General features: G+C 40.0%; 1 protein-coding gene across 1 annotated transcript in view; it reads right to left on the bottom strand.

Moving 5' to 3' along the window:
- Positions 1-591: 591 nt before the first annotated feature.
- LOC104628174 (protocadherin-23-like) overlaps positions 592-15,503 on the bottom strand; it is a gene marked incomplete at its 3' end in the record, with an annotated part of 96,905 nt that continues 81,993 nt past the window's right edge. Inside the window, exons 9-14 of the mRNA XM_010296677.1 lie at positions 11,669-11,826; positions 9,691-10,531; positions 8,495-8,734; positions 3,171-3,305; positions 2,721-2,930; positions 592-1,449 (exon numbers count right to left, since the gene is read on the bottom strand). Coding sequence (XP_010294979.1) covers positions 592-1,449; positions 2,721-2,930; positions 3,171-3,305; positions 8,495-8,734; positions 9,691-10,531; positions 11,669-11,826 — 2,442 coding nt within the window. The remainder of the gene's footprint in view (positions 1,450-2,720; positions 2,931-3,170; positions 3,306-8,494; positions 8,735-9,690; positions 10,532-11,668; positions 11,827-15,503) is intronic.

Below are 15,503 nucleotides of genomic sequence, written 5' to 3'. Positions count from 1 at the left end.
GCCTGTCCAAATGATAATGTACCACAGCCTCCAAACTTCTCACCTCTTCATCCCTCCCTACCTGCCATTCTCCTTTTTGAAAGTCCAAAACTTCAGTAAGGTTTTAGGGGACCTCTGAAAGCTATTACAGTTCATGAAGGGTTTTCTGAAATCAAGAAATGTCATGTTGCAACTGGTACACACCACTCATCTGAGCTTGTGTATGTTGACAAGTGAAATGATGGGTAAATGCCCTTCACCCATCATTAAAGTAATTTTGCTACAAGAGTGAATCCACTGACGCTCAGGGCTTCCCAGGCTGAGGGATGCAAACACACCATCTTTGACACAGGAGTTTTCTGTCTAATGTAAGCAACACTGCTGTACATGGACAGCAAACTCCAGAGCCAGATGATGCCTCCAACTACGACAGCATGCTTCCTTTTCTGCTCCGATGCACTGGAAAAGGGAAGATGGATATTTGCTTCATCCAACTTACCTCTTCTCTGCTGCACAGGAAAAAGGGTTCCCTATACTGTTCCTTACAATTACCATTCCAAAAGGAGGGGAGATTGGCAACTGCCAGAACACAAATTGGGATTTGATGCCTACCTGCTGCACTGTTCTCAGGCACGCTTGCTTCATACAGGCTATGGCTGAACAAAATCTCCTCCTCTTGTTCCTCTGTAAAGATAATGACCATAGTTGTGGCTGTTCGAGGCGAGATACCTTGATCTGCAGCTGTCACTAGCAGCTGGGTACTAAAGTCCTTGGAAACCAAGGGCTCCTGAAGAAAGATGTCACCTGTCTTCGCGTCAATCTGAAACACAGTTTCTGCTACCATCAAACTAAAAACAACAGCTCCATTTGGCCCCAGATCCATGTCCTCCGCTCTCACAGTGGCTACTGTCTCATTCACAGCAGTTTCAGCAGGCACAAAGGCCCTGATAGGATTCTGCAAAAAAACAGGATCATTGTCATTGACATCATCAATGTGCACCACAACCCTCACAGTGGTGCTTCTTGGCAAATAGGTGCTACAATCACTTGCCACAGCCCTAAACGTATACTGGGACTTGCTCTCCCGGTCCAGTGCCTTTGTAGTAACTATAGACCCTGTTACACTGTCAACAGCAAACGCTCCGAAGGTGTCGTCAATGAGGGAGTACATAACTTCGCCATTCAGGCCATCATCTTCATCAGAGGCGAAGAGGTCCAGGATGGGTGAGCCTTCCTCTAGGTCTTCTCTCACAGAGATGTGATACTGGGTCTTTGCAAACAATGGGTTGTGGTCATTTTCGTCCAAGACCGTTAGATAGAGCTGTGCAGTGGAGCTTCTCGAGGGGTTGCCTAGGTCATGGCACTCAATTACAAGAGTGAAATTGCTGACATCTTCTCTGTCTAAGCTACGAGTGACTCGCAGTTTTCCTGAAGTGTTATTTAGCGTGAAGTACTCTCCAACATTTCCTCCTTTCAAACACATAAAAAATAAAATAATCACAAACAATTGCTTTTGAAAAAAGAATCCCTTGTGAATATCGTTATGTTAATTGCAATAACATGATCCAATTGCTCGTACAGCTGGTGCACTCATGTGCCTGTTGCATATTTTATATGAAAATTTTGAATTAAAACCTGCATTTCATTTAAATCAGTGGGTGGCAATGACAGTAAATACGGAACGTCATATCAATTTACAGAGTGGCTATTTTGGCAGATGCATGTCTTTTTTCCCAAAGCAGCACACCTTATAAAATCTCCTGCAACTATGCTGCTGCATAAAGTGACCTCTTCCCAACCTTAGTTACAAATTCCAGAAACCTATAAAGCATTGCTGACAATTGTAATTACTTGCTCCTTGTTCTCTTCTACAAACCTGTCTCTTGGAAGCGAGTAGTTGTGCAAAGTCTTGATTTGGGGGACCATGGGGAAGTAAATATGAGGCATTTGACAGAAACGTCAGCGTTTCTAGTAACAGTGAGTGGCATACATACTTTATAACATGTAGAAAGACCAAAGGTAATCAAATTAAGTATCATAAAAGATCATGAAATTAAAACTGAGAAAACAAAGGAATTCGCAACTGTTTCCTCAAAGAAAAATGTGTCTGCTGTTACCACAGTAGCTATCTGCCTATGTTTTAGCTATTGCTGAGAGCCACAAACTAAAGTAAGCACAGCAAACTTGTATTTGTGCAAAGATACTACAGGAGGCTTTGAACAGCTGTGGAGCTTACACTGGGATAGTGGACACGGAGAGAGTTTGGCAATATGAAAACCAAATAGGACATTACTAATTACTGGGTGAAAGAAGCTCTCATGAAATAAAATTAAATAAATACAATTAAATAAATAAAATCAGATTAATTCTTGTACTTATGTGCAAGGGTATATTTACATTCAGAACTTCCACAACTGTAACAAAAAGGGACAAAATTATGCCTTCGTGATGAATGCCTCCTTCCAGCATTTGGTAGTTTTTTCATTTTTATTTTCTGTACTATTTCAAATCCAGAAAGCAGACTGAAAGTATGCCTCGAAAGTGCTTATTAATGTTAACAAAGGGGTGAAAGATTTTTTTTTTTTTTTTTTTTTTTGCCCCTGCACGTGAAGGAAGCATGTGGACAAGACGAGGGCTAGGGAGGCCTGGTAAAAGCAAGACTAGTATAAGTCTAAAACTTGGATACTACTCTTTATATACTTTCTGATTTACACTAACAAAAATGATGGAGCGTAACTTACCGATTATTTTGTATCTTAGAGCTCCATTATTGCCAGCATCCATATCCACAGCCTGGGCCACATAAATGACAGAAGGTTGTTGGTTCTCTGGAATATGGATCTCAGAGGCAGGAAGAAGAAACATGGGAGAATGATCGTTTTCGTCCAGCACTCTGCAGATGACTGTCACTGTGCTCGAAAGCAATGGGGTTCCACTGTCTCGAACCAAAACTAAGATTAATAAAAAGAAAACAAATTTTATACAATGGTTGTGGGAGCAACAATAGATGTTCCTTAATAATAGCAGAATAGGAGAGTTATTTGTGCTATGCAAAAAGCACATGCTCTTCTGTACCTGACAATCTTACCAATTCCATCTAATTCAGATGGCATGAAAAAAGGTAACACTGATAACATCACACCCATTCTCACTTCCCATTTTACAGGCACTCATACCTATTTCACAGTTACCTTTAATACTGAAAACCTCCTGGGTTTCCCTGTCCAGTGATGCAGTTGTTATGAGTTCTCCACTGTTCGAGTTCATCCTGAATTTCTCATAACCAGTTCCTGGTAAGATTTCATACTGAAGCAAGGAATTCAGTCCTTAAAAGCAGAATGGAAGTCTTAGACATAGCCACTCTCCTCACATTCAGGTCTACATATTTGTCTCTTTCTTCTCCCCCTCCACTCCAAGAAATGGGTTATGAATTAAATTACCATTTTTAATGCAGTGAGTATCTGCACAAAAAAGATCAAAACTTAAAATTTGGGTCTTCAAAATTCTTATCCAGCTGCTGCTTTGGGCCTAAGTTTTCCAAAGTGATCCCAGCAACATTTCTCGGCACTCAGGGCATGTCTCCAAACAAGCTGACGTATCAACATGGTACAAGAGAGCATTAACTTAGGACCATGGAATCTATGTGTTTGTCTTCTCCTCTCCTCGAGGTAGTTAATTTATTTCTCAACAGGATGTCGGACAGAGTACCGGGCTGCTCCAGCAGCTCTGGTTCTCCACTTAACTTCACTTGGAGCCAACGCAAGCGTCTCTGTACAGTGCAACATTGAATAGTATAAGCATTCAGAGAAAACATCTGCATCTTGGCCTGCCCATCAGTTCTAAATATTTGTAATATTGAGCAGGCAGGTGCCTAAGTCCCATCAGGTCTCACAGGGTAGGCATCTCCTAGTTGTCTTCAGCATTAAAGACAATTTGGTGAACATTCCCATAGCACGTTGCAGGCCTTTTAGACTGCTCTGACTTGTAGCCAGTATCTGAAATCATACTGCTTGGTTTTATAGTCATGTAGCATTTCTAGAAGGGAAGGTTAGACTCTCCCTCCCTCCCTCAGAGTTTTTCTGAATGCCAACTCCATTCAGTTCCTATTAGACCCACCATTTGTATATAGTACAGGGATATTAGCCTTCCTGCCTTTCTCTAGGAAATAGTAGACTAAAACTGTACAGGCTTTTAAAAACCTGTTTTTCAAAGTTGCCCACCTGAGTTGAGTGGAAAATGTGACTCCATATTCTTACCTATTATGGTTATAGAATAATTTCTTTCATAATTCTGCTAGTTTCAACACCCTCCTGAGGGATGAATAATGTCATCTCCATCACATTCATATTATCAACTTTAATGAGTTTAATCCTACATTATACTTGAAGGGCTTGCCCAGTTGTGCTTCCTCCCCCCCCCCCCTTCCCCCCTTTTTGCAATATTTTCTAAGTTTCATTCAATAATTCTGTGTTTTTCCAACCAACAATTAGTCTTGTAATAGGATAGGGACAGTTAACGCACCTGGAAAGCTACAGCACCTAGGAGTCATACTAAAATTGCTATTCAGAGTTAAACACTGCCTGCCTGTTCTCACCTGCTGCAATAGCAAACAGGACAATCTAGACTGGAGTTGATGGAGAAACACCAGTGTGAGAGAAGAAACAGAGACTACTTTTTTTTTAATGTCCATGACTTCCTTTGTCTGCCTTTGAATGGCTTTGTTAAATAGTCGACAGTGCTACTGAAATTTGATTGAAAGAATTATTACTGTAAAGGCATTTGCACTAAAGCTAAGTCAAGGGAAGGACATATTCGTACAACCGACAGCAGAAGGAAAAATGCTAGAGAAAAAAAGAGAAAAATCACAGCGGTAAGGAATATCGAGGAGAATGTCTGGAAAGTTTAAGGTCACCAACACACTATTTGATCTCTCCATATTAGATAACATTCAACTACATTTAAAAAGACATTCGCAGCTCTGCCTGCATTTATCTATCCTTAATCACCAATATATCCAATATAAAGGAGAAAAAAAAAAAAAAAGACACATGACACCGTAGGGCTGATATTACACTATTAGCTTTTGGTCTCCTGCAACTGAACTGCTTCAATCCAGTGCATTTGCAGATTTCACAATGGACATTATTCACAGGCAGTGCCAAAAAAACATACAGATGCCATCCAAGTTGACTGTTCGCACACTGTTGCAATTAAAACTTTTAACCCTAAAAGCACACAAACACATGACACCTTAATTACATTTATTTCCCAAGTACTTACTGCCTCCTTTCTCCTATCCAGCTGCTAGGAGCATACAGCTAGCAGTAGGAGAAAGCTGCACACCCTGCCCAAGAGAGAAGCATGATGACTCTACGCATTCACATACCATGGCACAGCAGCTTGCACTTGACCCAACCTGTTGGTTAATTATTCACAAGTGCTAGTCACATTTTGGGGGCTGAAATTGCAAGCTGAAATGAGAAACAAACTATTCCTCCTGCGCATTATGAGCTGGAAGAGGAGCTAAGCCCCTTCCTTGCCACCGGCCGGTGGCAGGGACCACTTCTCCTGGAGGCTAGAAGGCAGGGTGGATGCATGGTGCCTGAGCTGCAGTCAGGGGAAAGCTTCAGCCCCCTTTCCCATTCCTCTGCCACTGCATGGGCAACCCCTGCTCTTCCAGGGTACTACCATGGCTTCTCTGAAGCAGTAGCCATGGCATTACACTTGGGGTATGTCTACTGCCAACACTGGTGAAGAAGCAATGGGAACAAATGTCCCCCCTGCCCCAAATCTAGGCTCAAGTCTCATCTTTATAATATTAATGTTGTTAAGACCATAATAATACATGAATATGAGTAAGAGAAAATGTCTAGTGAGTGGCAGTAAGCCCTGTCTCATAACTATAAGTCAGCAGTCCCTATTAAGCTTCTGAGATTTTTCTCCTAAGGCTCCAGACATAACTACTGAACCACAGAGGTGCACATCAGCTTAAAAGCAGACCTTGATAAATGCTAGTTCAGTTCATTCAGAGCTTTTGCAAAGACGTATCTCAAGACAAACCCCTGACCTAGCTTAAATACACTGCAGGTATCTTTGCTTTCCCGTGCATTTTTTCCCAGTGTTCACCTATATCACACATGTCTTTGCACTTGCATTTACTCGTGTTGTGCTGTTGCATGTTGGCCTTGAGGTGGGTGGAGAGCTCTCACAGTGTAAGACGGCTTAGAGAAAGTGAGGCAACAGGGTTGTGGTAAGTGCAGCTCTTGTAAAGTGCAGGAGGGAGTTGGCCAAACAAGATGTTTCATGGATACATGAAAGAAAATCATTACAAGCAAAAATTTTAGCAGTGATTTCCAAAAAAAAAAAAACAACCACAAACTAAATAAAAAAACCCTGAAAGAAGAAACAAGACCTTTTGAACTGGAAGCAAGCTTAAAGCTTGGGTCAAAAACAAAGGTGGTGACAGTTGCTTTCTTTTCCTCTTCCCTTCACAGGGAATGAAGTAGAAAGGCAAATAAAACAAAAGGTTGATGATGGCTGATATTGTCAGTAAAAATGATTCCTCCCCGTGGTCAGTTAGGGAACATATGAAGTGGTGTCGGGGGGTGGAATCTGTGATGGGAGGAAAGTCCTCCACTGAGACTATGCAAATATTATTGGGATGTGAACTGCAATTTAAAGGGTGCATAAAAATAAAGTAAAAAATGAAGAACACCACGAGAGGAGTCATCTTATTCAAAAATTCTGTTCCAAAACCATAAAAGTGAGTAGCATTATATTTATGAGACTCCGATATACATCCTATATTCTTACATTACGAGCATCACTTTAGCATTTGTTTGGAACAATACTGTTACACGCACATGACATGGGGCCAAATCAGGCAAATGTGAGAAAAAGGCCCAACAGAGGGGCTGTGGTTACTGGAAAATGTACTTTAAAAAGAAAAAGAAAGAAAAAGGCAGGAAGGAACCATCAGCCACAACAGTGCTCCAGCCCAGTGTCTGCACAGGCAGGCGCACACTGTGCCACCCAGCACTCTTGGAATGGCCTTCCTCTCCACCCTGCCAAGCCACCCCCGCACCCTCCTCCTAACCGCTCCCAAGATTTCCCTTCTGCTGTATTTCCCACAAGATGTGCAATAAATAAATATAAAGGACAGAGAAAGGAGGGAGAGGAATTCAAGCAAATTCACACTTGTTTTCTCTGTAATCTTGCAAATTTTTACTTCAAAGACTGCCTTTTTCTTATAGTGTGATCCACAAAAGAAAGAAAATACTTGGAAGATCAAGGTACAGAGGTAGACTGTAATGCTGCTCAGCTGTCATGAAGATTTTCATAGACAGGGCTACCCAACCATTCCTAAATTCTAAATACTTTACATGCTTGTGGGGAAATGTCTCTTCTATACAGCACCTCTGCTGAGATCACTCAGCCTTCTGTAATCAATATGTGCTCTACATTAAAACGACAAATCTTACTGAATACAGAAAATTATTTTGCTAACAAGATCTATTGTTTTATCTGTTTTTTGGATAGCACAACCTTAAACAATTCTAAAGATGTGTAGGAAGTGAACACACAGTAAAAGAAAGTCATTCACTGAATTGAGACAACCTTTGGGCCAACTTGAGCAGTACTGTAATATTTAATCCTCTTTCCAGATTTTATCTTTACTACAGACCACAGACTCTGTGTAACTTCTTCACGTTACACCAGCTGCATGCACTGTGCGTGGTATTACTCAGGAGAAGATTCTCTCCAGCACACAGACTACTTATAACACCATATGCATTTCAGGTATTTCAAAACAGCAGCTAGCTGAAGAACTGGAGGGAATTCTTTGTTGCTTAGCAAAGACTCTCTCACGTTTAGTCCTTACCTGTGATTCAAAGAGCATATGAACCACCCCTTCTTACTCATCCATTCTGCATATGTTTGAAAAGGAATGCATTAACATTCTGATGTATGTAAAAGCCTGTTTGAAATCCAGAGAGCCTTCTCTTCACAGCTCAACTAGCGGGAAAATCTTGGATGACAGTGCCCCTTTCTGGTCAGAAAAGATAGTGCATATTTGCCGGTTCTGTTACAAAATTAGGACCCTTGTTTAGTGAACAAAACTATTCAAAATTATTCAAAACGCTCTGATCGAAAGCAAAAAAAAACCCCGTTCAAATATTAACTTTAACCGAGTTGAACATTGCTGATTTATAACCACTCTGGCTATCTTCACACGAAAGCAACAGTACGCTGAGCCACTTTGCATCATGCAAGTGCACATTTGACATTTAATATACCAGTCAGAGCTGAAGCTACCCCAGTGTGCAAGTTCGAATATCTCCAAGCCCTGAATAAAGGTTGAGAGTCTGAAAAAAAAGCCACATTTTGAAACTCAAAACTCATACATTACCTTGGGAAAAGCACAATGTCTGTACACACAAGCATAGCAGGCAGCAAGATTTGATGGGTCTATTATGGTCCACAATGAAATTAATAGCAAAAGGACAGGAATTACCTGAATCTCTGTCCACAGCTTCTACCTTTATAACAAACTCCCCTGGATCTTGGTTTTCACGAACCGCAGTCTCATAAAGTTGTTTCAGAAATATCGGGGTCTCATCATTCACATCAAGAACAATGATGGTTAGAACCTGGGTGGCAGAGAGGACTGGGCTGCCATCATCAAGAGCCATGACTGTCAAACTGTAGTGTTCCTGAATCTCACGGTCCAGAACCTGGGCTGTAGTTAAGAGCCCTATTATAAAGAAAAAATATATTAAAAAAGTATTCTGGTCCAGGTTAGGGTCCTAGCTGTTCCAGCACTCATAGCTTCAGTGTAGTATCACCATGCATGCTGTGCCACTGCTGGAAGGCTTCCAGACTTTGGAGTTTGTCATTGCCTGTTATTCCCTTTAGAATGCTAATTGGCCCAGAAATACTCATTTTGAGATCAAGGGAAACTGGGATTCATGGAATATTCAAGTGAAGTTCAGAGATTCCTTTTTATTTAACTTTGGGCTTAACTTTGAAACTTTATTTAACTTAAATATTTGTCTTTTGCACATAAGTTATGCGACTAGGATTTCTACAAATCAGTGTCAGCTGTATCACCTAATAGATTCAAAATCAGTATAAGAACCAGAAAATGCTGCAACTATTAGGATGAGATTTGCATTTCTGTGCAGATGGTATAATAGTTACAGAACTCATTCGGGAACCTGAGAATTTCAGGGGGACGAAAGAAGAAATTCATCAGCACTTTGAGCCTCCACTGAACATGTTCCACCCACAGTGTAATGCACATTCCTTGATCTTGACTTTTTCTTTCCTTGTGTGTATGTATAGCAACATATGTGTATGCACATGCTTTAAGTATGCATCATGCAAAAATCAGAATGAAGTATTTCACTGCACACACTTTCTTCCCACATTCCTTAATGCGCTATTGGAAAGCGCTCTAGCACATCTACACAACACAGTAATAGTGAAATGCAGAAATTTTTGAGCCGAGTCTCACTCAGCTTGCCTACTGCGCACAGTACTGCCATGCTCGCGTGGTGCTCTGCCCAAGGTAATCACCCCTGGGGATGATAAGTCACCTGGGTAGAGTAGCGTAGCAATGTTGTATTTCAGTATTGCATTGTATGCACTCCCAAATATTACTCTAAGAAGCACAGCACAAGAAACTCCAGAGAACAGAAGTTACAATACCTGTGATTTTATCCAATACAAATGCTTTGTTTTCATTGCCTGAAAGAATGTGATACGTAACTTGTCCATTTCTTCCCTCATCAGGATCCTTTGCAATTATGCGGTGCACAAGGAAGCCCACCTCCACATCCTCCATGACATAGGAAAGAGGTGAAGACATAAAACCGGGACTGTTGTCATTGACATCTAAAATAACAATTTTCACAGCCAGGGATTCAAACCTGCGATCAGTCACATTTATTGCCTGGTCTGCTGCAGACACTGTAAGGATCACAGAGCGAGTCATCTCCCTGTCTAGTGGAAAAGCTGTGGTCAAGGTGCCATGTGAAGGGTGAATAAGAAATGGATTTTCACCCATGTTACTCGTTTCTAGGGAATACTGTATTTTGCTGTTCAGAAAAGTGCCATCTCCATCTTTTGCATTGAATGTGTAAAGTGGAGTGCCAACAGGTACATTTTCCTCTATGCCAATCACTACAAAGTCATCTTGAAAATATGGAGAATGATCATTCTGATCTTCTACATCGATAGTTAAGAAGACAGTGTTATTTTGTGGAGGATTATTATTATAATCCTTTATAATAACTTGCAAAATGAAGTGCGAAGCTGTTTCATAGTCAAGTTCCTTGGAAAGAAAAAGGTCTCCTGTCAAGCTATCTATTTCAAAATGAACATTGTCATCATCTTTAGCGATACTGAAATCCAGTTTCCTGTTAGTTGTTAGATGATTATCAGGCCACTTCAGAGAATTCAACACTTGTGCAGGTTTAAAATTTTCAGGTATGACAAAGTGCTTGAAATCTTGAGAGGAGACAGATCTCCTGTTGGGAATTGGGATTACCTGCAACAAAAGCACAAAGACTGCAATATTTTTCCATTGTTATTATGAACAGTGTAATGAAAATTCTTTTTCTTAATTGAGAGTTTAATCATGTATTATTTGTGACTACATTTTTCCTAAGTATGCCTCAAAGCTGGGACACAAACTCAACATGCTCCATGAGTGTTCAAATAGTCCTTGGCCAGTCATTACATAACTCTATCTTTCATTCCCATGTTAAAAAAAAGGGACAAGACAGTCTCTCACCCTCTGAATCACAGGGGTCCAAAGACAGACAACTTGAATACTGCTATCTCTACCACTACTCTGAAGCACTTTAACTGTCTTTCTACATAGGACAGCATCACAGGGACAGGTGTGACAAAGAAAGCACAGTACGCTATGTAGTTTGCCAAACACAAACAGATAGCTGTTTTTTTCTGAGGGTTGTTTATGTCATTACAGGCTTTCATTCCTTATCGATTGCTGCAGTGTTCCAAGTTAATGTTTTAAAATGAAAGAATCTCTTTAACTGTGGGAACTGCATTTGCCTTTTCTTGACGGAAGCATTTTTTCCCAAGCTAATGAAAATTAACCATCTTTTGGGTGACATGAAAATAGCAGCCTCTGTCACAGTCACCCTCTGATAAAGGAGAGCACAGGCAGCCTGGACAAAGCAGCCCCACCGCGGCTCTATGAACAGCAGGTGGCTGGTTGTGGAAAGGGCACGTGCTGGATTTCACACTCCCGTGCAGAGCAGCCCTGTATAAACCAGCACAAAGGAATGAGCTATCCTTATATTGGGTTACAGAGCCAGAGTTTAGAAAAGAGAGTAACATAGTGGAGAAAAAAACCATCTACTCTCCCACTTTCAGTCCCTCCTGATATTTGCTTTTCATTCTGCCTACCTGGGTATTTTTCTTCTCTTTTTAAGTGTTCATAATGACCTCCTACTAAAGCACAAACATAATCTATTTGCAAGACAACACAGAATGTTGTTGTGTATTCTTAATAAATCAAAATTAGTCTTCCCTCTCATTTCCTCCCTCAACAGAAAAACGGCTGAAGAAAAATTTCCCTAGCTTCTCCCAAAAAAGTTTTTTCAAAGAAACTAAGTATCTAACATAACCGTTCTGTCTGTACAACATATACAAGTACCTGGATGTAAACAGCAGCATGTCCCTGAAGTGAAGGCATCCCCTGGTCCCTGGCTGTCACCATCATTCTGTAGTCTGATCTCCCAGCATGTGACAGAGACCGGGTTGTTCTTAACTCCCCATTAACAGCATCAATCTGGAAGTATCCTATATCCTCTTCTATGGGGGAAAAAAATGGATATGAGTTATTGCAGACCTCTTCAGCTTGTCTCCATAGTACTGAACATTGTAATTAATAGTAAGTAAGAGCAGGACACAGAGGAAAGAGAACCTGCTGCACTCATTTGGATAGCTCTAGCTCATTTGGTTCACCTCTTCTTCTTTCATCAAGTACATAGTTATTATAAACCACTTACTCTGAATTTAGAAAGCTACAGAGAGAAATGCTATGGAGTTCTAAAGCAACTGCTCCACTATGTACCAAAGTTATTCACACCAATGGTGTGTGCATCAGGAGAGAGGCAGACACGCCAGGATTGGTACTCCTACTTCCAACATAAGTAGGCAGGCAGGGCCAGAGAAAGAATTAAGTCTTAGTCTTGGAACTGGCATGAAGAGTCAAGTAAGCGATGCTGGATACACAGTTGGCACATGCCCCTTGCATGCTATGGGTCAGCAAAGAGCCCTGTCTACCCCTAAGACACCCTAACTGCAGTGATGCTGCCTGTGCTCTGAACCAGGAGCTAATTGGACGCAGGTAAAATCTTACAGTAAATTGCTGCAGTGCAACATGTGAATATTGGAAATTATGCTTACAACCTTTATCAAGGACTGGCTACATGCTAATAGCAAGCAACATCTAATTAAAATTACTACTTGCAGCTACATCATACTACATTTATTCTAGAGTTGCAAAGGAAAATTCTACAATAGAAGAGTAAACAGCTCTTTGTGATTTAGAATCATAGAATCATTTAGGTTGGAAAAGACCCTTAAGATCATTGAGCCCAACCATTACCCTAACACTGCCAAGTCCACCACTAAACCATGTCCCTAAGTGCCACATCTACACATCTTTTAAGTATCTCCAGGGATGGTGGCTCAACCACTTCCCTGGGCAGCCTGTTCCAATGCTTCATAACCCTTCACTTTTTTGGTGAAGAAATTTTTCCTAGTATCCAATCTAAACCTGCCCTGGTGCAACTTGAAGACATTCTTTCTTGTCCTATTGCCTGTTAGTTGTGAGAAAAGACCAACACCCATCTCCCCCATTTTCAAGGAATGCAATACAAATTACTCTCCAATTTTTAGTAAAATGGGAAACTGTCTATTACTTGGTATACTTTACCAGAAACTAAGAAAATTGAACTTATCATAGCTACATCTCTCTTAAAACACTATGCAAACAACTTTTTGCTATGTGAATTTTTAGTAAGGTGTGCTAGTGGGTTAAACAAAGTCATGCAGCATAACAGCTGCTATTCTAATAAGCAACTGTGGTAAAAAATAAATTCAGTGCAGATGTAGTACACAAAACACCCATAAGGAACTATATTTCCATAGGCACCTAAGTGAGCATGAAGCTGTTTATGTTCTCCAAATCTGCACATGCAAATTAGTTAGCTGCACATGTAGATGTTCATTTTTGTATCCGATCACCTCACCTGCAACTGTAAAATATTTGCACCTGTAGAATTTGAAAAAACACTGAGCAGGCTAGTTAGAAATCAGGGTTTTCACAATCGACAAATAGGAATTTTTCCCAATATTGTTCTCCTATTTTTTACTGACTATAAGTTTCTAATGCTCCATGAGTCCCTTCTGGGTTGACTCTTGAGTCTGGAACGTAATGAGGAAATTGCCAACAAAAAGAAACAATATGTAAAGACAATTATATTGAATGAGACAGTCCCACATTCTGCATTTTTCATGATAGTTTCAAAATATTAATGCTGCTATATTTCTGTTTTCATAAATAGCTTTTGGTTACTTTCCTGGTTTAGGTCCCAACAGTATGTCTACTTTCACCAATATGCTATTTTGTTCCATATGTTTCATGACACAAAATCCCAGCTAAGCAAAAGGCAGAGGAGATATGAAAAACAGAACACATAATGTGAATTGCATGCATATATTGTTAACATTTTGCTAAAACTGACATTTAAAATACATGATAGGGAGAAGTAACAAGAAAAAGAAAACAGTAAACAGAAGTGCACAAAAACTATTCCCTTCATTTCTCTACCAAAATGAAGCTACAGTTACCAAACCAAACAAAAAATAAAAAATAGTTTTAAAAAAATAATCAGAGAACAAAAACATTGCAAGTACATAACTGCGATCTGAGCAATTGGAGGATTCACCCTTGCTTCAGCAGTGATGAGGATAGTCAGCACCTCAACATAACGACCAATACTTGTTTTTCCTTTCAAGTAGCAGAACATAGATAGCTAAGCTCAATTCAAATAGGTGTCCGTCCACAGACCTTCTGAATGGTTGAAGCTTATTTGACAGGAGAAAGGAATAGTCAGAATCTACATTTTTGAATAAAATAAAAGAAAGCTGGTCAGAAAAGAAGTTACCAATAGCGTTATTCACTAGAGACTACAATTCCACTAAAATCCAAATATTGCATGAAACAATCAAGTTTGTGTATATTTTGGTGGCGATAAAAGTAACGGAAAAGTCTGATGATATTGGAGAGAGATATTGGATAAAACCAGAACCTCTTGGGACTTCCATTTTGAAAGTGTTTCTAATTTTCATCTTTTTTATCAGGTACTGCACTATAAAGACAGTCAAACCTGAAACATCTTATTTCTATTTTTCTGGTATTTTTATGAGCCTATTTTTTAATTGATTCATGGATAATTTCAAAGTGTAGCCATTTGATTCCAAATCAGAAAAAACTTCAAGGAAAAAAAAAGCTTTTGAAATTGATTTCCCTTCATCTACAGACAGACTAATCAAACTTTTATACTACATTTTGTAGCTAACGCATTTTCTTCAATTCCTGAATTTCAAAAGCCTAAAGACAGATCTTGCTTTTCAACTGATTTAATAGATGACATGTACTAAGAGAAGAGAGAGACCACTTTTGAATACTTTTGCCCAAGATTACTGAGGGCAAGTGCATGTGAGTGGTAGCTTGCTCACTTTCTAAATACACTCCAAATCCTCATTCTTTTGGAAGTTCAAAGTGAGGAATAAGGGAAAAGGTAGTTTTAAGTTTTACACTCAAAGAGCACGTCAGTCGTTGCTCTAAAAGCTCACGCTCCCTACACTTCCAGAAGCATTTGCTCAGCTTTCATCTCCATAAATCACCTCAATCAGGCAACGGCTGTTTGTATCATACACCCTAAACATGTCCCTTTTTGTATGAAGAGAAAAGGAAGAAAGTATAGAAGAAATGAATAGGCAAGAAGGAAACTAAGAAGAGCAGATGAAACATGGAACAGGAAAAAAATTAAATCTCTTGATAACTAGACTCTAATGGCCCCAGTCTCCTCTTCTGCCTGCAACCCTATCCTAACCTGCCAATAAACAAATATGCTTTTTCACTTAAATTTTCCACCTCTGCATTGTCCAACCTGTTGGCCAGGCTTTCATTCACATGAGGTTCTCCAAAGCCCAGGCACTTTCTCAACTCTGTGCTCTCAAACATAATCACAGAAACTGCAGTTTGGGACAAAAAAAAGATGGCCTGTGAAACCACAGGCAATGTGTGGCTGTCAAGTTTGGCAGAACAATCAAGCCTTCCAGGGACTGACATTCAGGCAAAATAGCCCAGAAAGCAGACAGAAAGTAATACTAGAATTTTCTCAGATATTCCTGACCTCAGTATGCAGTGATAGTTAGCTATAGAATTTTTAAAATAATTAGTGCCTTGGCCATCT

Source organism: Phaethon lepturus, unplaced genomic scaffold (genome assembly GCF_000687285.1).
Source record: "Phaethon lepturus isolate BGI_N335 unplaced genomic scaffold, ASM68728v1 scaffold4661, whole genome shotgun sequence".
Taxonomy (NCBI): domain Eukaryota; kingdom Metazoa; phylum Chordata; class Aves; order Phaethontiformes; family Phaethontidae; genus Phaethon; species Phaethon lepturus.
Note: the sequence above shows the minus strand (reverse complement) of the source record. Positions and strands in the feature narration are given on the sequence as shown.